Genomic DNA, 27,993 nt, shown 5'->3' on the forward strand with positions numbered 1-27,993 from the left:
ACTGAGACAACACCATAAACCAGGAGGAAACCCCAAATACGGTCTTTACGCATGTACGTGCACATGTGCACACTCACGCGCACGCACACCCACTCACGCCTTCACTTACACCATTGCTGGACGGACCACCAAAACAAAAGTTCACATCCGAACCCAGCCACTCCACAGTCCATTTTTGGCCTATTATGTTCAAAAATCTGTTGCATTGTAAAAATAAATGTGTTCCAAACAACAACCCCCCCCCCACATTTCCCCAAAACAACGATGTTTATGTCTAATTTCAAACACGAAAGTGCTAAGTTTGATGACATGGAGAAAAAAAAAAAAAAAGAACGTCTTCCTCGGCTTAAATGGATCTGGTCCATTTAAGCACAGAATGAAAACATTTGAAAATGCCCTTTAAAAACCAACAGGCAGATGTTCAGGTGACGGCAAAGCCAGGAAATGGTTTATTTTAATAAAGCTATTATATGTGCAGTCCAAAGGAGGAGTGGGCACTGAGGCTGGGGCATCTCTAAACGATCCCCACCTGTGAGCCCTGAAAAATCAATTGAAGTCACCCTTTCATAGAAAGTCCCCTTTCTATCCAATAAAACTCAGCTTCGTCGTCCTGAGCCTTCAGTTGCTCGGGAGAAATGCAGTTGAAATCTAACTCCCAGATCTCACATTCATATAAACCAATCACAAAAAACTTAGCGGGGAGCAGGGGGGGGGGGGGGAGGCAGCAGGAGAAACGGGAAGGAGAAGGAGACAAAAAAAAAGAAAGAGGAAAAGAGAAAGAGAAAAATTCCTACTTCCATCAGTCTCATACGGAGACTCATACCTCCTTCTGGTGAATTCCAATAATTTCTTCAAAGGCTCTCCCCCCTCCCCTTTTCTTTTCTTTTCTCCTTCAGAACAGAATTCTGGGCTACATTTTTCTGGGCAAGAGAAGAGATCCAACTTTGCAAGTTGAAAGCAAGGGCAAGGGGAAGCCATCCCAAGTGTTCTAGTAATTAAACGAATATGCATAATGCACCATATGCCCCAAGGGCCTGTTCTTCATGTGAGCCAGATTTTTGTTTGAATTTTTAATTTTTATATACAGATGAAACATTCAGTCTAATCGACCGACAGTGTGAGGGAACAGGCCATCAGAGAGAGGGCGAGGGGCAGTCCTCGCAAGAGCAGGGGCCGGAGACAGGGGAGATGCGAGAGAAATTCCCTTTTGAAGATGTGGATTCGGATGTGTACTTTCTCCCTCTAGCGATTGCTCTTGTCATTTTCTGAGTCCGCAGGACAGACACACATAGAATGAATACCCTGACAACACTATACAGTAGGAGCAGAACACAACACCATCCGTTGAAAAGTGTGAAAATCCCATGGGACCCACAAGGATTTATTTAAAAAAAAAAAATCTCCTACACCATCATTCAGACTACCTTCTTGAATTACAGGAAACCCTCCCAAGAAAGCTACATAAGTATTATACTGCAGGCTCTAGGCTACATATATTAGCAATCTGAACCATTCCGAGAGGAATTCATGCCTCTCAAAGATGCAACTGTTCAAAGTGGTTGGAAAATTCTCAGGGTGAAATGCAAGCTTGTCCTCCCTGTTCCTGCAGCAGTACAGAGTAGACATATAAGGGACTAAAATGCTCTCTCAAACACACAGATCCCCATTAGATCCCAAAGAGCCACGGTGAAGAAGAGGTAAAACCTTCCTTGAAGCTTTTCAGTGTCATTAGAAAACACTGAGTTATAATCCAAGCAACAGACGAGACACAAAGTCCGATAAAATTCCTGTCATCTCTGGACACAGAGGATCCAGCCAGCCTTCTCCAGTGCAGAGAAGGGAGCTTCTGAAATATGTGTTTGCACAACATTTGAAACGTACAACGATGGTCTGGACAAAGCTACCGGGTCCTGTGCAGGGGGCTGGTCTTGTACATGCCTGATGCAGGATAAACATTTCAGAACAGAGTGACTCTGTGTGTTTATGTGTGTGCACATGCACACACAACACAGGGCAAATGCTTCAGTTCACTATTCCCAAAGTCTTTCTACCAAGATCACCTAAATGCAAAAATGCCACATTGGGCTTTACTGCATTCAGAAAAGATTATGTAAACAAACTGGATAGAAAGTCAAAAGGAAGAAGCCTAGGACTCTTCTCAGCCCCCACCCACCCCCCTTTGGAACACAGATACTCTGTCCTTTTCACAATGTAAACACCAGGATGGAATGCAAAGCATTTAAAGAGCAAGTAATAATAGAGCCAATAGAGCCATAAATAACACCTCCCCCTTGCTTTCACTCTCCACCCCTGGGTTTACGCCTTTGATACTGGCTGGGTGACTTGATGGAGTGGTCTCCTGGTCTCCGTGGGAAGACAGATAAACTTCCACAGGCAGGCAGAAGACAAAAAAACTGACAAGGAGCGTCACCTCTCCTGACTGTTTAAATCCTTTAAGGAAGTGTCCGAGCAATTAGAGAGGGAGTGTAATCTTTGCAGAGTGCATTAACACTCTGTGACCTCCCAACAATAGATCAGACCTCAGACACATAATGCTTCCCTGAGGCTTTTTAGTGAAGCACGTTTGATCTCTTAGTCACTCCTGCCTTACTGTAGGTATCCTCCAAGTGGACGGCATTATTCATGAGCCCTGCTGTCCACAAGCTCTGAGGCTGGACTGCAATCAAGAGAAAAGCAGGGAAATCACCATAATCCTCCTCAACAGTCTTTCTTCTATCTTTTAAGATGAAGGTGAGAGTGAGCCCAGACTTCTGGAACAAGCACAGTCTTTTCACAATTCTCTTACTATTTTTTTTTTTTTCAAGCTACCAACTCCCGTTTGGTAAAAGCGAATTCGTTCCATCCAGATGCACAGGTCAGTTGGTCAGCCAAGGGCATGGGGTAGAGACTTCTTCAAAACATTGGCTGTTTTTGTCTATAAAATGAGCTTCATGAGGGAGTCATTGAGGAAAACATCGTGTGTGATAAACAACGTTGCAATATGCAAAAGAAAGCGGCTGGGGGGGGTGAGGGTGGGTGGGAAGCAAATAAGCCCCTTGCATTGCTCACGCTTTTAGATCTTCATTTATTCTGCAGGTTAAGGGCCAGGGGCAGGACGCTCTGATCAGGCAATGACCTATTTCCTGACGAACACACCCTGTTCCGACTGCTAATCTCACAGCGGAAGCTTGGCTTTCACCATTTATTATAAACACTTTCAAGAACTGCTTACCACGATACATTTTTTTTTAATAGATTAGATTTTGGTCCTCTGCTAACAGAGCCAAGAACTAAATATTTTTTATACGAAGGCAGCAAAATAGGTTTTCCGAGGGTCCGACTAACTTTTTACTCTTGTCCATCGTGAGTAATTGGAATAGCAATTGGAACAGATTATGAGAGGGTTAGGAGGTTTCTTTTCTTGTCTCCCCTGTGCCCCGCCCTCATAGTGTAAGAAATTCTGTATCCAACAGTATAGTCTACAAGATCTTACTGGTTTTGAACTTCACCATGAGACTTAGTGAAATGTTCAGAAGAGAGGCAAGACTGAAATAATTTGTTCCAGACCATCACAGTCATCTGTGGAGGACACTCAGTATCTAAAGCCTAAAGCATTTAATCCAAAATAATTACAGTTTCTTAGAATCAAGGCAGTTTCCCCAAGCAAAGGTGCACTGCAAAGGTTTTTTTAAATAAGACTACAAGAACAGAAGAAAGCCGAAAATTAGCTTTATGTTAAAGCAAATCACTTACGTGTTAGCACTTTCTGACCCAAATTTAAGAAAAAAAAAAAGCCAGGGAATATACATCCACAAAATGCAATTGGAGAACTTTTGAACCTTAACAAGCAGGAAAGAAAGATCTACTAAATGATCTAACTGTGCTTTGACATCTAATGTCCAAAATAAAAACAAGAAAAATCATTGAAGAAAATGTTATCATCTCCACTGTAAGTTTTCTCATGTTTTAAAAAGAAGTTGTTTACTCTTTGATTCTATCTCTGGGTACAATAGCTTTCAAGAAATGTGTGATCATGCTCAGATTAAAACAAACCTTCAATAATTAGTTATGGAAAGAGATATCTTCTGGAAGCAAATGGACTTGATGCTCTGATTTGGAGATGTGCCTGTGTACACACACACACACACACACACACAAACACACACACACACACACACACACACACGCCATGCCTAAGCAACTTAACACTCAATAGCAAAACATTTTATAAACCTCACCAATTCCATAGGCATCAAATTTTGACTACAGATCAAGTAAAAATGAAAGAAGAAAATCAGGTTTAACATGTTAATTTGCCAGAGGAAACTGGTACCAGCTCAGCAATAATCTGGACCTCACCCCTTGCACAGAAAAAAGGGCACACCACAGGACAACTGAGAACGTGATTATAAAACTGGCGATTATACAACGTGAAAATTTGGGGGCTTTTGTTTTTTTAAACTAATGTAAGGATTTCTGCATGTAGATGACTATATCAAATTAAAAATAAATTACTGAACTTAAAATCCCTAAGAAGTAGTCCACAGGAATTTACCTTTGGGAGTTTCATTATTTATAAGATTCTGTCGCCACCTGCAGGACTATTCTTAAGTGAACTTGAGCAATGGTCAGGCTATCTGCTAAGTCAGGGGTCGGGAGCCTATGGCTCATGAGCCAGATGTGGCTCTTTTGATGGCTGCATCTGGCTCACAGACAAATCTTTAATAAAAAAAATAATAATAACGTTAAAAATATACAACATTCTCATGTATTACAATCCATTCACTTCCTACTGCTCATGTTCATGGTTGCAGGTGGCTGGAGCCAATCACAGCTGTCCTCCGGGACAACACCAAATTTTTATTGGATAATGCGTCAAGTACACGGGTCGTTGTATGGCTCTCACGGAATTACATTTTAAAATATGTGGTGTTCGTGGCTCTCTCAGCCAAAAAGGTTCCCGACCCCTGTGCTAAGTGTTTTCTTTACCCTTTACCCTTTCTTCTCTTCTTCCTCCTTTTGTCTGATCCTGTCTCTCTCTCTCTGTGTGCGCATGTTGGATTTCCAAATAATCAATTATTTTTCTTTTGAAAATAGGTACATTATTAGCAAAAGTTTGAAAAAGCCACCAATGAAATGCAAACGGAAACTTCCTGAAAGAAGCGAACTGACCAAGGCCACGGGCAGCTAGCTACTTTTTAAACAGCTAAACACACCTCAGGTTGTCCACTTTGCCAAGTAGAATTCTGAGGAGGGAACTGGCATACAAAAATTTCCTTATGAAAAATGTGAGGACTTCAGTGCAGCTTTGGCTGTGGACTAGTTTATAAAAAAAAAGTTTGTAACTGCACGTACCAGGCTTATACCAGAGCAGAAAAAAAAATGGCGCCTGTCTGCAAATTCATACTTAGCATGCCTGTGCTCTTTAAACAACAAACACACGTAAAAGATACTATTTCACTACACGTGTCATGAAAACATGGCCCCATCACTATGGTGTCATCATCTGTACCATCATCGTCAGGATCCCATGAAGTCTTGATGGAAGAGCTTTTTCTACAGCAAGAGATGGGGCAGGCACCTGACGTACCACGCTGGGTTTCATCCCCCAGGGTATGTTACCTGCCCCCTCCCTCCCCACAGTAGCAATTCTACAGACCTACATTTTCCAAATGTAAGGCTCAAGGGAAAATGTGGTTTTTAAAGTTTAATAATACATCCACAGAGAGTGTGTAGATGCAGGTCATACTCAGGAATTAAAACCATGATTTCAAAGTTTGTGACCACAAAAGTGACCCACCGAGGATACGACGGCATAGGGGCTGAGAACCCTCTGCTGTCGTAAGCCATAAAGCCTTTGGAAAATCACTACCAAAGCCTTTGGATGAACATGAAAGAGCCTCTGGTTTAAATTCTTAAGAGCTCCACGCATTTCCATTAAAACAGTAGCCATGGGGGTCTGGTTTCAACACCCATTGAGCTAAAAAGTGTATTTTTTTTTCTTGTTTCTTATTTTCTTGACATAATGAAGCATTTCTAGCAATAAGTTGAAATAAGAACTTTAAAAAGCTTGGGTGGAAATAGAAAAAATCATGATAAAGGGCCAGAAAAATATGGATTGGGGTTGGAAGAAAATTCCAGAGAGAGTAAAAGTCAGTAAACACTGCAGAGAAACATGGCTTAGACCAGGGGTCGGGAACCTTTCTGGCTGAGAGAACCACGAACGCCACATATTTTAAAATGTAATTCCGTGAAGCCATACAACGACTTGTATACATTACACATTATCCAATAAAAATTTGGTGTTGTCCCGGAGGACAGCTGTGATCGGCTCCAGCCACCCACAACCATGAACATGAGCGGTAAAAAATGAACGGATTATAATACATGAGAATGTTTTATATTTTTAAACATTATTTTTTTTATTAAAAATTTGCGAGCCAGATGCAGCCATCCAAAGAGCCACATCTGGCTTGCAAGCCACATAGGTTCCCGACCCTTGGCTTAGACGGTAATGTATTGAATCAGAGATTGATTTAATGTCTGTATCTTTCTTTATTTTTATTTTTTGTAAAAGTGAAACCTAGAATATCAGGCCAACGAAAATCCTCCCTCCTCAAATTAGGTCTATTATTAAATAGCCAATGACACAACCCCAGGATAATAGGAGGAGAGATAGGCAAACACACTTTCTTAAATCCTAAGTCAAACGGCCAAGTACAACCCGGCACAGTAACCCCTTCCAGACCACAAAGGACGTTTCTCTCCACAAACACGAGATCAGGCAGCTGAGATGATTACCAGGCTCTCTTGTAACTGTCACCTGTGGTCGGTCTAATTACAAGCTACCCCCCCACCTGCATCACACAGCCACACAAGGGCCATCAGCTGGCCAAAGAAAGCGCACGCCACTTGACGGGGATCCCCAAAGATCAGCCACCTAGACTCACAAAATGCCAGCTTCGGAACAAATGACAAAGCTCGGGCCACAAAAAAAGGCAGTATCAAATTAGCCAGAAATACAAGCGCTGAGCACGGTTCTGCGACAGATCAAAACTGAAGAGGAAATTGGTTGTAACTGTTTTCACACATTCTTCCCCCCCCCCGGACTCCAGCCTCACCACCTCTCTCCTCCCATTCCTCCATCTCTTTTATTTCTAAATATTCTTTTCAATTTTTTGCATCATACAACATGTCGGCACATCCAGATGTCACAGGTAGAAACAGATGGGGAAAGGAGAAAAAGGACTCAGGTCTGTGAAAACCAAAAATTCAATCTCGCCAGATCCCAGACCTGTTGATCCAGGAGCCACATCAGAGATCTGCCAGGTCCCCTCCGCCGGCCGTCCCCAGGTCGCAGGCTGCTGGCTGCCTTTCGGTCATTCTGCTCATTAGCAGGGTGCTAATGAGCAGAATGGCCGGAAGGCAAATGCATCTCGGACACCGATTCTGATGAAGCTGTTAGGTTGTCTCTGCCTTCTGTCCTCTGATGGGGACCACAGGCCAAGAGAAAATAGTTAGCTGGTAACCACCGGATGGTCAGCACAAAGTACTGCTTAGATGCCTGCTGTGTACCCAACACAAATTACCGCAGTAGTAAGGACACACATGAAGACAGAGACTGGGCCTTGGTGATTCTGTACTCCACAATGTCCTACAACAATCCTTCCATCATATGACCATGTTACACTAAAATCATTTTTTTTTTTAGCATACAATATTAACCTGAAGTATTCAGTCACTGAAATAATCCCTTTGATTTAACATTTCTTCCTATTCCAGTTGACATACAATATTATATATTAGTTTCAGGTGAACCACATAGTGACGAGACATTTGTATACTTTATGAAGTGATCACCCTTTAAGTTGAGTACTCACCTGACACTATACATAGTTATTACAATAGTATATAGACTATATTCCCCGTGCTGAACTTTACATCCCTACAACTGTTTTTATAACTGGCCTGTTTTTTTAAAAAAAAAATTTTATTGATTTTAGCAAGAGAAGAAGGGGCGGGGAGAGAGAGAGAGACAGGAGCATAGATCTGCTCCTGTATGTGCCTGACTGGGGATCGAACCGGCAACCTCTGTGCTCGGGGACGACGCTCTAACCAACCGAGCTATCCAGCCAGGGTAGAGGGTATCACTGGCCTATTTTTGATACGATAAACTTACTTTATTAGGTCAAATATAGAAAGCACAATCATAGCCTTAAATACAGACTCATGTATGTCTGTGTTCGGTGGTTCCGTGTACACTGATTAAACCTAGAAGTAGCTGCCTCCTGAACATTAATTACATGGCATATTACATTTCCACCACATTCTTGAACAGGCTGTTGGCAAGGCCTCATATTACCACCCTTTGCAATAAAGCAGCAGGTGTGTGTGTGTGTGTGTGTGTGTGTGTGTGTACTTACTTTAGTGAGGCCTTCCTCTGAGTTATAAATAAGAGCAACACCATCGACTACCAATAGTTAGATCAGATCATAAATCCCACCGTTTGTAGCTCAGTTCAAACTTTTAGATCAGATCATAAATCCCACCGTTTGGAGCTCAGTTCAAACTTTTATAATATATCTATGTTAATTATCTAATTTGATCTCCAAAGGAAAAATGTAATTTTTCTCATGGTGTGCTTTAATAATTCAAAGGTCACCTCCCCTGCTTCAAATATGAGACAAGGGAGGAGAGCCGGAGAAAGTAGGGGCACAGCCAAGGAGGTGCAGGGGAGAGAGGGGGAGAGGGGGTGAGAGCAAAGACTGCTTCGTACGGAAATCTCCCCTTTGTACCTCAGCACCTCACAGCGCATGAGGCGCGGGACAAGCAACGGCTGTGGAGAGGGAGAGAGAAAGCGAACCAACTTGGAGAAGGTGGTCAAGGATTGGTTGGGTCAAGAAGTGATGTCATCACTGGAATCTTCCCTTTATGATTTAAGATCTCAAATTAGGATCGAGTTCAAGTCCATAGTAAGGTTTCACCTGACCAGGTGGTGGTGCAGTGGACAGAGTGCTGACCCAGGATGCAGAAACCTCGAGGCTGCCAGCTTGAGTGTAGGATTGCGCACGTGACCCCACAGTGGCAGGCTTGAGCAAGGGGTCACAGGCTCACCCGGAGCCCCTGGTCAAGGCACATATGAGAAAGCAATCAATGAACAACTAAGGAGCTGCAACTATGAGTTGATGCTTCTCATCTCTTTCCCTTCCTCCCTGTCTATCTCTTTCTTTCCCTCTCTCTCTCCCTCTTTAAAAAAAAATTAAAAATAAAAGGTAGTGGAGTTTCTCTAGACAGTAAAATTAGACTGAATTCCCTGCAATCTGCAAAAGACCATGGTTCCTTACTGGAATATGCACAGAAAGCAGGAAAATGCTCTTGCAAGTGCATTCTAACAGGCAGCTCAGGGAGGTACCATAGTGACAGAGGGTTCCCATACAGGTCCTAAACCTATAATGCAAAAGGGGTTAACTGTTCACTGGTCTGACAGTGCTTACTAGGTCGAAACTGGGATGCTCCCAAAATACCAACCGATTTCAGTTGGCATAGCCAGGATTCTGTTAGGAAGGAAAATTCAATTATCAGGCTGAAAATATAAAAATGAAAATATGCTAAAACAGTTAAGGCTGTCCTTTTAAATTTTCAACAGATAATCTTTTAATGCAATTACTGTAATTTTATTAAGTGGCATAATTAGTTAATGCCTGAGAAGTTGTCAATAGAAGGTGCAATTATGTCGTAAAACATTAAAATCACCATTTGAAATAATGGATTGTTCTTATAAAAAAAATGTTGAAAAAAAAACTTTAATGTATTTTTAAAGTCTATCAGGTAGTCCTTTGTGGAAAGGAAGATTTGGAAAATCATCTTAAATGTTAAATAAACCAAATAATAGACTGTCAAATATTTTAAGCATTGTATGTGTGCATGTACATATGTGTGTGTTTGTATATATATGTGTGTGTGTATGCATATATATGCATATATCTACATAGAGTTGATGCTTCTCATCTCCTTCCCTTTATGTCTGTCTGTCTCTCTTTCCCTCTCTTTATATATGCATATAGATATACTTATATCTGTATATACTTATACAGATATAAGTATATCTATATACATTTAAGATGTGTAAAAAAAGATCATCTCCTTCAGGCAAAAGGTTTAGTGTAACTGTTAATTTTTTTTTCAGCTTCATGGAAATACAGTTCATCTCTGAGCTCCCACTGCACAAACACCAACTAAACAGGCAGCGAGGTCTGCTATGCATGTGTCATTGTGACTTCCGGTGCGTGCAGAAACACTCACCAAAAACTTTAATGAAAGGCAGGTACGTCGAGTCGTGAATCAACTGGTGATAGAACTTAAAGAACAAAGTAAATCTTTTAGACACAGCGAACACACAAATACCCAAAAGCATCAAAAACACGTTGGACCAGCACGACGTTAATAGCCCACCTGAAAACAAATTTTCATTGTAGTTGTCATTTGTACCAAAGTCAATTCAATCTGCGTGTTCTCTGGGCCACAGAAGGGCACGCAGACAGAACCAGTGCTCACAATCTCGTATGAACACATTTTTCTAAACTGTACTCACAAAATGTTCAACAGAGAAATTTTTTGTTTCCAAAATGCCTTTTGCGTGCGTGTGTGTGTGTGTGTGTGTGTGTGTGTTTATTGGAAGGATCAGTTCTGTTACTGCTGCTATTGCTTTTAAATTTACTATGAAATCTTTTCTCTAGATTCCAAGATCCAAACACAAAGAATTCTGTTAAATACGGAATATCACTAAGAAAGCGGAGAACTGTATTTTTTAACCTTCCTGGGGTGGAGGGGGGTTGATTGATGCTTGAAATTATGTATCCTATTGCAGGCCCTGTCAACTCTGAAGAATAAGTTCTTCATTTTTCTCCACTCAAAAAAAAAAAAAAATTCAGGAAAAAAAGTCACAGATGTGAAAATCACAGCTTTATGAAGATGTCCATTGATATATGGTAGATTTAGATTACTTTTAACATCAAACGTCCAAGAAAAAATTTAATAAAATAAGGAATCCATCAATGCCCTCACAGACTTGCCTGACTTGATATAATAGGTGTGTGCCTGAGAGAGTGGTAGAAAAACGAAACTACATAAATGCAATCCTTTTTTACAGCTTTTGGAGACCTTCGCTATTTAAAATAATCCTCTGATGATGCCATCTGTCAAGTAAAAGCTTTACTGTCACACAGAAATATTAATGCATTTATGCCATAATGTAACTTTGGGTCTTTTTATAGATACTACTGAGGTTTACAACATATAAGTACCCAATAGAAAAACAAATTAAAAAATGGCCCTGGCCGGTTGCTCAGTGGTAGAGCGTCAGCCTGGTGTGTGAATGTCCTGTGTTGGATTCCCGGTCAGGTCGGGGCACACAGGAGAAGTGACCTTCTGCTTCTCCACCCTTCCCTCTCTCCTTCCTTTCTTTCTCTCTCTCTCAATCAGAAGTCCCCACACAAGACAACCTATTTCTCTCTCTTCCCTGCTCGCAGTCAAGACTTCAATGAAACAAGCTGGCCCTGGGCACTGAGGATGGCTCCATGGCCTCTGCCTCACGTGCTAGAATGGCTCCCGTTGCAACACAGCCAACGCCCCAGATGGGCAGAGCATCGCCCCCTGGTGGGCATGCCGGGTGGATCCCAGTCCGGGCACATGTAGGAGTCTGTTTCTGCCTCCCCTCCTCTCACTGAATTAAAAAAAAAAAAAAAAAAAAAAGGAAGGAAGGAAGGGAGAGAGAGAGAGACACAGAGACAGAGTGAAATATCTAGAAAACTCAGAGGAAGGAGAAAGCCTTAAATGACACAATGAGCAAGATTTTCCATAATCATCCTCCCCAAAACACTGAGCCTGTAAGGAGTGTGATTTGGAATGGTTTTGGCCACTATAAAAAAGGTCAGATTTAATTTCTTAGAATAACAATGAAGTCAGCAGCATACAGCAACATTCACACTGTAGGTATCAGTGAATTAAAGAGAACGTTCTCCTCTTAGCATTGGTATACGACCCCCCCTCCCATGTGGAATGGGGGTTAGCCCCAAAGTCAGGGAGGTCTCAGCCTAGACCGCCTAATGAGAGACACTACTTCATGTTGGTCCATCCACTTCTCCCTAGCCACCACGTGGACTAGATCCTAATAGGCTGCTTTTCTTTAAATCCTGCTCTCATCGAGATGTGACGTATTCCTGCACACATCCAAAGGAGCCCTCGGAAAATATATGCTTTGCTTTTACAAAGTCTTAAAATTAACAGCCAGAATACACTAAACATGATCCTGTAACATTCCTGCTTTGTATCATCTGAAAACAGAGACATTAAGATGATATTGATAGGCTCTTTTATGTTATCTGACAAAACAGAAGTGGAAACCAAATCCCTACCCTGCCACCCTCAGTCCGTGCTGCTAGCGCGGCTCCCACTGCCAACACCAGTGGGTAACGTCGGTGACAAACAGGGTACTCCCCAGAGAGGAGCAAGGAAGAGAAGAAGCCAGACTTAAGGGTCACAACCTCCCTTCCTCTCTCTCTGGTCCAGGCCACCCGAGAATCCAACCCTTTGCAAAAGGGACAGCACTTAATGGAGTCAGCTGGAGTCAGGGACACAGCGCTAGAGCCGACAGCGGTCCCCAGGCATGAAACCACCGTCTCTCAGTACTCCACAGTGGTCATAACGTGAGTCTGTGGGCAAGACCCATAAAAGCAAGATGTTTCCCCCCAAAAATGGAGGCTTGGCTATGCATCATTTTACTCAAAAAGATACAACAAAACAGGGGAGACTAAAATATATTTTTTTAAATTTTACCCTAAAAAATGTTTTCTTATATGCTCTTGCTTTAAGAGCAGAAAACGTCCTGGAATGACCCATCAGAACTGCAGTCACAAAAACATTCTCTGATAAAAATCACACTTTGTTGGCAAATGGAGGTAAAACCCCTCCGGAGCTGCAGTACCTCTGAAATGCACCATGGGCGGTCAATGTAAAATGTGAGATAGGCGTAGAGTTTAAACTGAAAAGCACACATTTAAGTGAGCACTCCCCATTCCAATATCTTCAGGACAACGCACAGAGAGAGAGAGAGAGAGAGAGAGAGAGAGTTTGTGCATGTCTCATTCCTAATTGGCTCTGCAGTTTTGCAATCATATCCATAGAAAGCATCCCCCACGCAGTGGTGGGACCTCCCACAAGCTCCCGGGCCTAGGTAACATCACACTGTGGAGATCCACCTTTATCTTCCACTCTATGGCCTCAGAGATCCTCAAGGATGACGTGGCAGACTGCATCTGCAGAGGGGACAACCTGACAGAGGGAACAGGCGGGACAGAGGGTGGCCCCCTGCCAAAGCTCCTACCCAATCAGAAGTCCCCACACAAGACAACCTATTTCTATTCATGTGTTGCAATCTTTCCCGAGATCAGGCCAGCCACCCATTAATCATCGCTGTCATTCTCCTACAGAACCCAGGGCAACAGATCTGTTTTTCTAAAAATCACAGTGCCAGAAAACTAAATCCAAGAAAGAGGGCACTCTCTCAGATGCGGGCTGGGGCGCTGACGGGAAGAAGCCACCAATCGTGTCTTTTTCTGCCGAGAGTCACACGGGGAAGGCTGTTAAGAGAATTCAGGTAGAAAGTGGAGGCAGAAAGGCTGGAGAGGAACTCACCCTGTGGAGCCTCTGGCCAGGGGAATGTGAGGAACGGGAATGGGTCAACAAAGGCCAGGACAAAGACAGGTATGGATTAATAACATCCTCATTAATGTTTTTATCAAGATCAATTGTTTTACCAACTTCAGACTAAAGGAAAAGCTTATGACAGGTCCAGGCTGCAGCCATCCTAGGCCCTTGGCATCCTGGAGCGATAAAAAAATCTCTTCATTAACTAGACCAAACAAAATGCTCTCCGATGACAAGGATAAAGCCTCTTAAAGAGCTGGTAAACTTGCTAATAGCTGGGAATCATAAATGTTGGACTGACCTTAAACCCACAAACATAACTGGCTAATTTTTTTTTAAAGTGAGAGGAGGGGAGAGAGGGACAGACTCCAACATGTGCCCCAACCAGGATCTACTCGGCAACCCGTCTGGGGCCATACTCGAATTAACTGAGCTGTCCTCAGTGTCTGAAGCCGACGCTCGGACCAACTGAGCCACTGGCTGTGAGAGGGGAAGAGAGAGAGAAGGGGGAGAGGGAGGGAAAGAGAAGCAGATGGTCACTGAACAGGGATTGTGTGTGCCCTGACCAGGGATTGAACCCAGGATGTCTGCATGCCAGGCCAACACTCTACCCACTGCGCCAATCAGTCAGGGCCTAATTTTTTTTAATGAGGATATGCCTTCCGGATAGGAGAGAGCACTGACAATAGGAAACAGGAAACAGAAAGCCCGTGATCATGTCTGTTCCAGGATCACGACTCACACCACTCACTCGTCATATCAGGACCCGTTACGATCTTTGCAAAAGACAGAAATTGTTGGGATAACACCGAACGTACAAGATGAGCAGTTGGGAGACTTGCCTTCTCCCCGCATGCCTGACCCTCCCAGTCTGCTCGAGGGCGAGCGAAGGAGAATGCCCAGAGATGTAAAGTGAGTGCGTGGTTCCAACTTTCAAGTCCTTCCAAGTTTCGCAGATTCTCAGGAGTTGACGTGGGCGGTCTGAGGCTCTCTTGCAGCTCTGAGATTCTGTGATCTCATTACGCTTATAAGGCTGGGCCAACGTTACCAGTGAGAAGCGCATTTCACGTACATTAGCAGTTCTCCTCTGTGGGCTGAGACAGCTTGAAACATGCAGTGACCACCTATGTCTCAAGCAATGTGATACGAATATTTTTTGTATCAGAGTCTGTGAATGGTTCACTTAAAAGAAAAATTAGAGCAATTCTGTCTTAACTGAGTCATGACCATTTATCAATGATCATTTTTTTCGAAAGACACTGGCATTCACTGGAACAGGGGGAGAGAAATATACACAATGCAGGGACTATAGAAACACATTTATGCCCTGGCCAAATAGCTCAGTTAGTTAGAGCATCATACCAACATGCAGAGGTTGCTGGTTTGAATCCTAGTCGGAACACATACAGAAACACATTGATGTTTCTATCTGTCTGTCTGTCTCTCCCTTCCTCTCTCTAAAATAAATAAGTTTTAAAAAGAAAAAAGAAACTTGGTTATAATACTATGACAAAAACATTTAAAACTATATAGAATGCTGGCTCTCTTAAACTTACCAAGAGGTGATATATGAATGAGTAACATTTGGTAAGTTAAGAGATTTCCAAGGGTAAATCTGCCTTACAGAATATCTTAGAAAGACATCTTCTACATAACAACCTATGCCACCATGTACGCTAGGAAGATAAACGGATCACTTCCCAGTCAGTCAGGGCACATAGAAGATGTGCCCATCTGCTTCTCTACCCCTCTCCCTGCCCCTCTCACTTCTCTTTCTTTCTCTCTTTCTCTCTTCCTCTCTTCCCCGCCTGCAGCCATGGCTCAATTGGAGCAAGCTGGCCCCAGGCACTGAGGATGGCGCCACAGCCTCCACCTCAGGTGCTAAAAAGAGTTTGGTTGCTGAGCAACAAAGCAACGCCCCAGATGGGCAGAGCATCGCCCTCTAGTGGGCTTGCAGGGTGGATCTCAGTTGGGGTACATGTGGGGAGTCTGTCTCTGCCTCCACTCCTCTCACTGAATTAAAAAATAAAGAAATAAAAAGAAAAATGAATGGATACCGCTGATGTTATTCAGTTTACTTGCAAGTGTGAACTCATTGAGTTAGGCTCACTGCACAGCTCATGCAGTGAAATAAAGCTCTGTTGCACTGGAGTTGGATCTCAGAAGTAAATAACCTGCGCATGAAAAAAGGAGGCTTACCACAAATGCCAATGCACTTCGCCACGTGGACTCCCACTCGAAGCAGCTTTTAAGGAACTGTACTGTATTCCAGATCGCCATGGTGATTCTTTTCATGCGGTCCACATCTCTTGATAAGATCTGACATAAAGACATGGACAACACAGAGCTAAATTTGAATACCCCAGATATCATTCTCCTTAGATCAGGCGGCTTGGTCATGTAAATTGTGGTCTGTGTGGCTGCCAATGAGGAAACAGAAATGAAAAGTCCTCCTACAACTTCTAAACTTCTCTTTGAAATGCGACCCTCCTCCAGGGAAAGAAAAGCCAATGTGTTTTATAGCACCTTTGACGCAGAATGACTTATTTTAATAAAGTGCATTGCAAAACTGAGCTGGTAATAGTTACCGAAGCCAGGTGTGCACACACGCGTGTGTGTGTGTGTGTGTGAAAGAGAGAGAGAGAGAGAGAGAGAGAGAGAGAGGGAGGGAGAATTAGAGAGAGAAAAATAGAGAGGAACAGAGAGAATGAGAGCAAATGCCCACCTTGTTTAGTTTAAAAGGAAATGAATAATTCATAGCAGAAATGTGCGGGTATTCTAACTCATTGAGTCCAGAAGAAAAAGTGTAGAGCGAAGTTTAGTTCTAGGAAAGGAGTCCCCTTCCCCAGCTCCTAGCTCCGCGACCTAGGGGCAGTTTCTTAACCTCTCTCTTATACCATGGGGTTGATATCAGTGCCAACCGTGAAGATTGTGGAATTAAAGCGCTTGGAATCCAGCTTGTCACATAGTAAGTGCTTTTAGGTGTTTATGTCAGAAGTACCAGTTTCAATCTGATGAAAATGAGGGAATGCCTAGCAGCTGGGGACACCTAGTGGCGAGAGACACGTGAGGTCGGTCCTAACGTAGCTCCGGATCCCAGCCCCAAGTCCCCCCGGGGCGGTCACAGCTCAGAGCCACCCCACGCCGAGGTCCGTGTTTGGCAGAGGAAATGTTTTTTCTCCCAGTTGCAGGCAGATTTGTTTCAATTTGTTTGCAAAGCACCACCCCACCTAGCTCGACTCGGGTTTTAACTTTCAAGTAAACAGAGCAAAAGGCAATAATAATAAGAGGTTTACTCCGATTACACAGAATAAATATTACACTTGATGTTATTGCAGACCAAAGCAAAACATCTGGATGCTCCCTGCAGAAGATGCTGACGGCCCTTCCCCAGTGCGTCCAGGAGTTCGTGGGAAAGAAAGGCCTGAGACGCCCCATTCAGATTTAACCGCTTTATGTCACTGCAGCTGCGCACCCCACAGGAAGGGGTGGAAGTAATAAACACTTTTTAAAAAGGGGACACTTTGTTCTCTGTGACACAAACGAAGAGGAACAATAGGTACAGAGTGAAATCCCGCATGGTGTCTCAACAGGAACAGGGAGGGGTCGGATAATAAATGTAAAAGTTATGTTTAAAAAGAAATATATATGAAACTTCCCCTGGTGAGCTCAGATCTGTCCTTTTGGTTGAAATGAGGACAGAAGAATGCAGGACAATGGGCACAGAGTGAGACAGGTCCTTGGCCACAAGAAGTGCCAACACGCCCTGAACTTAAGACAATACAAACATGGCAGGAGAGGCGGTGGTGAGTCCAAGGGTGGACGTCTCTCAAGAACCGCTGGGTTCATCTCGCCACAGACTCAACAGACAGACCCTCTCCCAGGAACTCTGAGGGACAGAGGCAGAGAGGGCCGCGATGGAAGGCAGGGAGGCAGGGCAAGTGGATCAGAGAACGCCCACATAGGCTTGGGGCTGGGAAGGGTTGTCCATAGGAGGAATCGGGAGATGAGTGGAGGGCAGCCACCTTCTGCTTCACCCAGTAGATATTAGCTTAAGTCTTTCCTTTCTTGTCAAGCGGACTGGAGTCCTCTCGTTTTGGGAGAGAATGGGAGAAAAGGAGGAAGATGTGGAGAGGTGGGGAAAGTGATAGCGGGAAGGGGAAAGGGGAAGGGAAAGGGAGGGGGAGAGGAAGGAAGGGGAAGGAAGAGGAAGAGGATGAGGGAGAGAAGGAATGGGAGGAAGAAGAGAAGGGGAGGAAAAGGAAAAGGAGGGACTGGAGGAGGGGAAGGAAGGAGAAAAGGGGAAGAGGGGAGGAGGGGGAAAGTCAGGGAAGAGAGAGGAGGAGAGGGAAGAAGGGAGGAGGAGAGAAGAGGGGGGAGGAGAGGGGAGGAGAAGAAAGAATAGGGGAGGGGAGGGGAGGACAGGGGAGGGGAGGGGAGGACAGGGGAGGACAGGGGAGGGGAGGGGAGATGCAAGCACATAATAACAACAGGACTTCGGGTCCCGGACTCTGAGTGTGCCAGGCAGCAAGCTGACTGCAGAGACCTACCTTTTTGGACAACTTGCGGGTGTCTTCAACAAAGCGCTTTTCCCTTGGTGTGAAGGTCCTGATGCTTGCTTTGACCTAGAAAGACATCATTGTTAAAGGGGGAGGTATTTTCTATGGAGTTCATTCCCCTCCTTCTCTTCTTAATGACTGGGAAGACCCTGGAAACCAACACCGTCTGCCCCGCAGGCCCCTGGTGGGGGGCAGAGACACGATGGCCTCCCCTCGCTCTGCGTGTGGTTCTGGAGGTCTCACTGCATGAGCTTCCCTTGAGTGGGTCAGACTGCATGTGGAAGCCTCTAGAATGTCTGCAACTCAGTGGAGGAATTTTAAGCCAATGCAGGGGTTGGGATCATGAAGTTCTCAAGCTAAAGTCTCTAAAGAAGAAAACTTCCCTTCACATCCAAATTCTGAGCTACGCTTTCATCAGTAATACCTTGAATGTCAGCTTCCAGCTTATAAAAACATTGTTTGTACAGAGAATCTCATTTCTCATTTCTTCTCATTGATCCAGAAAAACAGGAGTCATATCAGTTGAAAACTGGAGTGGCCAGCACCAATTTGATGGCTGAGTTTTAAAATATTTTCACATCTCTCTCCCCCTCTCCCTCTCATCCTGCCCCCCGCCCCCCACAATAATTCTGAAACCTTTGACATTAATTTGAATCTCTCTGGGCTGGGCACCTTTCACGTTAGGCACAGAGAAACTAGAAGGGGTACAGCCCACTTAGACTTACCGGATTATATATGAGGTTCATCTCCAAGTAAATAACTCCTTTAAAAGCTTGTTCTAAATCTTTATTCTTCAACACGTAACAATTTGTTTGTCCATCTCGAATCTGTTACAAGCAATAGACAAAATACAAACTTTCTATGGGGTTCACACTAATCAAACTGATGAAGTTGAGGATGTGGAAGGCTCACATAAGATAAAGAAAATATTAAGCAAATACTAAAACCATCTTAAATCAACTTTTGATTCTAGACTGCTGTTATAAGTGACAAGAAGATAAAGTGACAGCTAGCAGGCTGATACCTGACTACATTAATGGAAAATTAGTGGCATCAATTACTACTATTTCTACATGGACTTTTCTTCAAAAATATCAGAGGTTATACATTTGTGTTTATTAAGGGAAAATAAATATTCAACAAAATTCCTGGCCCGTATTTCTCACGACAGCCAAGGCTGTGGGGAAAAAGGAAACTCTTGGAAACGGTCTCGAATCAGAAGACCAAGTACATGAGATGATTAAATGCATGTGTTAGGTAGGCACCCTGGGCTGGATCCTGGAACAGTAGAAAGACGTCAATGGAAAAGCTGGTGACATTCCAATAAAGACCAGAGTTCAATTCACAGTAACATACAGTGTCAGTTTTCTGTTTCTTTTCTTTTTCTTTTATTTGTATTTTTAAATTTTTAATTTTTTTTTTTTAGTTTCAACGAATATATCAAGACCATAATAGAAGATGTTAACATTAGGGGAGGTCCTGGCCAGGTGGCTCAGTGAATAGAGCATCATCCTGGCACACCGAGATCGCAAGTTCCATCCCTGGTCAGGGCACATACGAGAAGCAACCAGTGAGCGCACAGCTAAATGGAGCAACTGAGTGGAACAGTAAGTGATGTTTCTCTCCTTTCCCTTCCCTCTCCCCCTGCCTCTCTATATCAAATCAATGGGGAAAAAAAAAAAGAAAGATGTTAACACTAGGGGAAATTAAGTGAGTGGTCTATGAAAACTCTGTATGACCTCTGCAACTTTTCCGTACATGGAGAATTATGCCAAAACACAAAGCTTACTAAAATATTTTAAAGAACTGAATAAAGGAACTGATTTTAATAAAATCAGTTGTTTGACAGCCAGGAAGAAATACAAAGGAAATAAATCCAATAGCTCAAGTTGAGGTCAAATCCCAAAACATTCAAAATGTACCAATCTGCTTACAAACCTTCAAAATAAAAAGTCCCTCTGATATGCCCCGTCGGCCAGCATGCCACATCAGTTCCATGCACTCATCTGGCCATGGGCCCCGGCACCCTAAGGCACTGAAGAAAAATATTCCCTGAATCATTCTGGAACCAACATGCCTCCCACGAAGGAGCTTTCTTTTCGGAATTAACAGCAGCAACGCTTTTATTATACATAGTAGCGGCCTATGTACTGACTACACTTCTAGCTTGTAGGAGGCGCACCTGTGACCTCCAAAATGACATCAGCAAAAAATTTGAGCTGGCCAACAGCTCCATTAGGGATTGTCACGACCACAGGTTTGAAACAACATAGGAAATAGGAGGCCATGAAATTTGAGCCATATTTTAAATGACTATTGCTGTTGTCACTACACTATGGGCATTCAGCAAAAGTGTTCTCATAAACAGGGGCGGAAATGAGTTGAATAAGTCACGGGGGTGGGGGAGTGTGGGGGGGGGGACAGAGCCATGCCGCTTTACAAGGGAGAGGTCACCTTCCTTCCCGAAGTCACCCCACCTCTCCAGATTGAATAGGTCTTAAACAGAAAGATGGTTTTCCTGGCCAGTGACTACAAGGAAGGGGGGTGCCCCCATAAAGACCCGGCTTCCTTCCTAAACGGTGTCCAAACAGGATTCTGAGCTTCCTCTTGTATCCACAGTCCTCACTTAATAAATTGTGGGTGTTAAAGTTGAAAGAGATAAATACAAAAACAGCATGACAACTTGCCAGGCCAACTGGCGTCCCATTTAGCTCTACTTCAACCCTGGACATTGTCTCGCTGTCTTAAAATTTCCATGATTCCTTAGGGTCAGGGAGGGTCAACAGAAGAACAAGAGGTATCAATAAGAAAAGAAACTATTTTATAATAAAAGAAATTCTACGGGTTTTGTTTTTTTTTTTTGATTTGGTAAATGATCGTTTCCTCTTTCTCAATGTCCTAGTATTGTGTCAGCAAAACACAGAACCCACCTAGGGACACTGAAGTTGCTGTTAAGAACAAAGATCTAATTAAGGATATTCACATTTGGTACTTTAATATTATCTTAAAAGATATAAATTGCAAGTTTAAAAATTGGCAGAAAGTTTGAAAAATGACCAAAAAAAGCTAAATAAAGTCCCTTTGAACTTACATAAATACCTCCATTCCTTTCCTCTGATGGAAATTACATAGGAATTGGCATGTAGCCTTCTTAAATTTTTATTGAGAATTGATATTTATAAACATATCCTTAAGACAAGCAGTTTTCATTTTTCACCTGCGTCGAACTCTATGTACTATATTTTGCAACTTCATTTTGTATAGATCCCTAGGTCTTTATAGGAAACCTGTATTAATATACGTATCTGCCTCATTTCTTGAAACTGCTATATAATATTCAAAACATAAATGAACCACAACTGACGTATTTTCCTGCTGGTGAATATTTGCTTGATTCCACACTTGCCCAGGCTGTCTGTTACCAGGAATACCTTTTGGGAAAAAGTCAAGAACCAGAGAAAGAGGAAATACACTACTGTGTATGTAAAATATGTGGTAAATGCACTTGAACATTTAGTGTTACAATTAAACACTGAAATGGTAACCAAAAGAAAAAAAATGTTTAATCTTTTCATTTTCCGTAGTCTTTATATAACTGAACTTCTAGCACCAGAATATAGGATAAAAATTTGCTAGCATCCCAACTTGCCAAATTCCTATGCATCTAGGGGAGCATTATGGAGTAGGAAATAAAAGCGAAACACATAATTTTCCTGCCGAGAAACATTTATTACTCATACTTAGGAATCAGAAAATTATTCCTAGTGCTTTATAATTTTAAAGCCTCCCTTAAATAGGACATATATAGCCAAGAGAAAATTTAGAGCCGTACACACACTTTCCATCTTTAGGTAAAAGACAGTCACTTTAAGACCAGAGTTTAACTTGTCAGCCCAGGCAACAAAGAAATGATGTCATTTCGATGTATGACAACGGGGTTCTCTAAATCCATTTGGAGAATCCTCCTAGGACAATCTGGGAGGATTTCATTTCGATCAAAATAAGGGTCTTTGCATAAAATAATAGACATTATCTTTAATGTCAGTGTTAATGGAAAATTCTTCAAATTGACTTGTTGCACATCTTTTCCTTTTTCTCTTTTTTCTATTTTTTAGAGAGAGAGAGAGAGAGAGAGGCAGAAAGGGAGGCAGGAGCAGCAAGCATCAACTCGCAGTGGTTGCTCCTCATATGTGCCTTGGCCAGGCGAGCCTGGAGTTTTGAATCAGCAACCTCGGCGTGCTAGGTTGATGCTTTATGCACTGTGCCACCACAGGTTAGGCATAACCCATCTTTTTATACCCGCCTTTTCATGGGTGAGGAACACAGGTGTCAGACAGTAAGAGGTACAGCCATCTGTGCCGAACACTCAGCTCCACTGAAACTAAGTAGGACTCCAACTTCCACGTTCAGGGAAGTGGGTATTTTTATGTCCTTTTACATTATTTTCAGAAATAATGACTATATCAGAAAGAATTTTAAGGCACGTTCAGAGTGAATTTCCGGATTAAATTAGGCAGCAAATGAGCCAGTGCAGAAAGGCTGTTTCTAGGTAATGACTCAGCATTTTGGAGCCAGCAAATACATTACAGAGAAGATTTTAATCGGACCTGAAATTGTACTTAAGCTAATCAAACGTTTCTTGAATTTTAAATCTGCTCAAACAAGCTTTAAAGAAGTAAATATGAAGAAGTTTTTGAAAGTTGGATGTTAAAATGAATTTTTGGAGTCTAAGAGATAACTACTATAGATCCATTGTATTAGAAAACAATATTTTAATAAGGGTATAACAGAAGTTGGAGAAAAATCTTTTTCTCACCTGCAACTTTTTGGAAAGAATTATTATTATTATGGTTTACTCTAAAGTTCTTTTATGTGACAAATTACCAACCAATATAACAGTCAAGTTAATCAGAATCACCATGAAGAAATAAAACCATCAACTAGTTTAGGGAGGAAAGATATAAATTTAAGATCAAAATTCAAACTAAAGAGTCGTCTCGATTCTCCCAGTTAGACGTGCATGTGAAAAAAAATGGAGAACATCCGGGTATAAACAAGCACTTGGAAATCAGATGCATTTTATTTCACGCAAAATGGAAAAATAATGTGCTGACACCTGATACACCAGTCGGTCTCAGCTGATGTACATGCAAAGTGACTCTAATAAAATGTGACGTGGACAGACATGTGGCTGAGCACAAGGTAAACCAATGCACTCTCCCTGGTAGCAATCCACATTCACGTCCCCACGTGGAATGTAACTTCAATGCCATGAGTTATAAACAGGATGAACCACTACAAGGTCACTGCCCTGACCCAAAGTCAACCATTACCCTGTAGAGGGCAGCACTGAGTTCATCACCCTGCACTCTCGCCACTAATTACACCTCACTTCTTTCTCCCTTTCCAAGGCAACTCATTCTATCCTCAGCCTGAGTCAGACAACTAGGTCTGACCCTCAGAAACGGCAGGGAACCTTGGTGTACCCAACATTTCTTACCAACTCCTCTCCCTAAAATGTATGCTATCTTTACAAAAGTAATGTAGATTAATTATGAGACTTGTGCAAAATTTATAAAAATGGTTGGGGGAAAAAATACAATTCTCACAATGCTACATTTTTAAACAAAGAAACACACATCTCTAGTTTTTAATGTAGATTTGTAGTTATTTATTTTATAAAAATAGGATCATAGAGTGTATGGGCTAAAATTGGGCCTCTAGAGATAGATGGCTGAACTGAGTTTGCATCCTGGCTCTGTCTCAGACTGCTGGTGACTTTGGGTGAGTTACATAACTCTCTGTTCTGCAGTTTCCTATCCTGTGTTTGTGACTTTAAAAATAATACAGATCTCTGGAGGGGTGTGTGTAAAATAATCAGCAAAAACAGTAAGAACGTGACAAGTACATAGAAATTGCTTATTAACAAATAATTTTTAGTCTTATTTTAAGTTATATGTTTTTCATCACTTATCTTTTAAATTAAAAAAGAATATATGGGAAACACTGCCTAATGTAATAAATTTTCCCACATGATTTAAAATGATTTTTTTTTTGAGAGTAGAAGGGAGGGGGGGAGAGAGAGAGAGAGAGAGAGAGAGAGAGAGAGAGAGAGAAGCATCAACTCATTGTTCCACTTAGTTGTGCTATTACTTGCTTCTCATATGTGCCCTGACCAGGGCTCGAACTGGCGACGTCAGGAGTCAAGCCAGCACCTTCAGGATGGAGCTGCTGCCCTAACTGGGGCTCAGACTGGAGACCTCAGGGTTGAGCCAATAACCCTAGGATCAAGATGACAACTCCGGGATAGAACTGGCAACCCTGGCCTTCAAGGATGATGCTCTAGCTACTGCACCACTGGCTAGGGCATGAATTTCTACAATTAACCAATTCACACTATAGCACTAACATCATTTCCAATTTGTAACAACTGGAGATACTATGATTTTATACAAAGCTATCTTTATGCACCTGTGTGATGCATTCCCAAAAATAAATTCCTAGAGGTGGAACTGCTAAGTCATAGGACAGACCTAGCTCCCTACCATGCTGTATTAATTTACACCCCTCGCCTCTGTGAATAAGCCCGTCCATTTCCTTGCAACTCTGCCAACCGTAGGCATTTTTATTTAATATACAGCAATTTCATGGGAATAAAATGGCCTCAGGTTGTTTTAATATGTGCTTTTTAAAAAAAATAACTAATGAGACTGAACATTTTCTTTCATGTGTTTATTAACAGTGAGACCAGACAGACTTAGATTCAATTCCCATCTCTGGCGTTTAGCATCTGTGTGACCGCGGGTAATTACTGTATCTCTTCCAGTCTCAGTTGCCCCTCGAAAATAGATATCTAGAATATAAATGCTCAAAGATATGTGTATATTAAATTTTAATCCATTTTATCAAGGTACCTCCCCCAAGATTTGTTCGAAGTCATGTTCTCTCTAACAATGTGAGAGAATCTTTTTTCTACACTTAACTCATCACTGCTAATGAAAAATTTTGACTATATTTATTAACTCAATTGCTTCAACTAATTTAGTAATTTTTTTTTTTTAATTGTAGTGAGAGGAAGGGAAGCAGAGACAGACTTCCACATGTGCCCTGACCGGATCTACCTGGCGAGCCCACTAGGGGGTGATGTTCTGCACATTGGGGGCCCTTGCTCCGTTACAACTGGAGCCATTTTTTAGTGCCTAAGGCAGAGGCCATGGAGCCATCCTCAACGCCCAGGACCAACCCACTCTAATCAAGCTATGGCTGTAAGAGGGGAGGAGGGGAGAGAGAGAGAGAGAAGCAAGAATAGGAGGGTTGGAGAAGAAGATGGGCACTTCATTTGTGTGCCCTGACCATGAATCAAACCTGGGACGTCCACACACCAGGCCAACTCTCTACCATTGAGCCACCCAGCCGAGGCCCAATTAATTTAATAATTTAAGTGACTAAAACAAAGTTGATGAAGATGATAGCCAACACTGTACCTCCTGTGTACTACACTGTAGTCACTTTACATTTGTCAAACCATTTAAATCCTCACCACAGACCTCCAACATAGGTGTTATGATAATTATCTTCATTTCATCAAAGAGGAAACAAAAACAGAGAGTTTAGTAACTTATCAAAAATCACACAGCTGTTTGACCAGGTGGTGGCACAGTGGATAGAGCATTGGACTGAGACACAGAGGACCCAGGTTCAAAACGCCGAGGTCACTGGCTTGAGCACGGGCTCATCCCACTTGAGCATGGGCTCACCAGCTTGAGCGCAGGGTCGCTGGTTTGAACATGGGATCATAGACATGACCTCATGGTGGCTGACTTGAGCAAGGGGTCACTGGCTCTGATGTAGCCACCCCCCCCCCAGCCGAGTCAAGGCACATATGAGAAAGCAATCAATGAACAACTAAGGTGCTGCAATAAAGAACAGATGCTTCTCATCTCTCTCCATTCCTGCCTGTCTGTCCCTATCTGCCCCTCTCTTTGTCTCTCTGTCTCTATCACAAATATATATATTTTAAAAAGAAATCACACAACCAATTAAGGAAGAAGACTGGGTGCCAAGTGGTTTGGCTCTATCATCCATACTCTAAAAATCATAACCCTGTGTGACTAAAGCATGAGCCATTCATTCATATGATTAGTAGTTTACCGATTCTGATTTCTACCTCTTCAAAGGAACTTTTCTGCTAGGTTGACATCTTTCCCTTGTTGATTAAAATAGACAGCCTTTTGTGTTGGTGCTATATAATCCATTTGTTTTTGTGCTGCGAGTATGTCTTACAAGTCTATCCTTCGTCTTTTAGTTTAAGATAATTTCTGTTTTCGCCATATTGACATCTTAAGATTCTTTTCTCTTTATCATTCCTGTTTCGTAGTTTGCTCATATAAGATTTTCCTTTTTTTTTTTTAATATTTTTTATTCATTCACTTTTATTAGAGAGAGGGGGGAGAGAGAGAGAAGGAGAGATAGAGAGAGAACAGGGGGAGGAGCAGGAAGCATCAACTCCCATATGTGCCTTGACCAGGCAAGCCCAGGGTTTTGAACCGGTGACCTCAGCATTCCAGGTCGACGCTTTATCCACTGCGCCACCACAGGTCAGGCTCCCATTATTTTAAAGTTTAATTTATGGAATTTGTTTCAAGTGCTTGACTTTTAATCCATCTTTAAGTAGCTGTGTTTGGTGTAACACACTGATGCATTTTCCCCTGGATAATCAGTTTTCCCAGTATTACATAGTAGTAGTTATACTTTTCCTCAGTGATTTCATTTTGTTTATTATATATTAAATGAGCTCCAATTATCTAGTCTTTTTTTATGTCCTTTCAAGTACAATTCTAGAACTTCTCCCAATAGGTCTTAATCAGTATAATTGGTGTTTTTCCTACCATTAGATATTTTTATGCTTTTTTTTAGGTTTTAAAAATGTTTTTCTGTTGGGTATGGCTATTGACTTTTGTTTTAATTTTGATCTTGTTTAGCCTGACCAGGCAGTGGCACAGTGGATAGGGCATTGGACTAGGATGCCGAGGACCCAGGTTCAAGACCCCGAGGTCGCCAGCTTGAGCACGGACTCATCTGGTTTGAGCAAAACTCATCAGCTTGGACCCAAGGTCGCTGGCTCGAGCAAGGGGTTACTTGGTCTGCTGAAGGCCCGCGGTCAAGGCACATATGAGAAATCAATCAATGAACTAAGGTGTCGTAATGAAAAACTAATGATTAATGCTTCTTATCTCTCTCCGTTCCTGTCTGTCCCTATCTGTCCCTCTCTCTGACTCACTCTCTGTCTCTGTAAAAAAAAAAAAAAATTATCTTGTTTACACTTGGCTGATCTTTTTTATTCCAATATGTCATTAATTTTCTTTGTATTTATAGATAACATCTGATATTATCAGGTATTACCTACAAATAATGTTTTCTTCATTACATTGTAATACTTGTCTTATATTTTTTGTATCAGATATGACATAAAAGGCTTAGATTTTTATTAAATTTATTGGTGTCATATTAATAGGATCCTATAGGTTGCAAATGTACATTCCATGATACATGATCTGTATATTACACTGTATGCTCACCACCCAAAACAAAGCCAATTAATTTTTAACTGTTCATTCATAAGCACACAAATTCATTAAATTCTCACAACAATCCTAGAAGTAGGTACTATTATCTTCACTTTAAGGAAGAGGAAATACAAGGAATATTTCTAGTATTTCAGCAGTAAGTC

The 27,993-nt window shown here is 42.2% G+C and overlaps 1 protein-coding gene across 3 annotated transcripts in view; it reads right to left on the minus strand.

Moving 5' to 3' along the window:
- The window catches only part of MCTP2 (multiple C2 and transmembrane domain containing 2), a 187,758-nt gene that overhangs the window by 37,616 nt on the left and 122,149 nt on the right, over nucleotides 1-27,993 (minus strand). For all 3 annotated transcript variants that reach the window (XM_066239372.1, XM_066239371.1, XM_066239373.1), the window contains 3 exons: nucleotides 18,989-19,090; nucleotides 18,255-18,329; nucleotides 15,904-16,023 (listed from right to left, as the gene is read on the minus strand). In XM_066239372.1, the coding sequence (XP_066095469.1) occupies nucleotides 15,904-16,023; nucleotides 18,255-18,329; nucleotides 18,989-19,090 (297 nt within the window). The remainder of the gene's footprint in view (nucleotides 1-15,903; nucleotides 16,024-18,254; nucleotides 18,330-18,988; nucleotides 19,091-27,993) is intronic.

Source organism: Saccopteryx bilineata, chromosome 7 (genome assembly GCF_036850765.1).
Source record: "Saccopteryx bilineata isolate mSacBil1 chromosome 7, mSacBil1_pri_phased_curated, whole genome shotgun sequence".
Classification (NCBI taxonomy): domain Eukaryota; kingdom Metazoa; phylum Chordata; class Mammalia; order Chiroptera; family Emballonuridae; genus Saccopteryx; species Saccopteryx bilineata.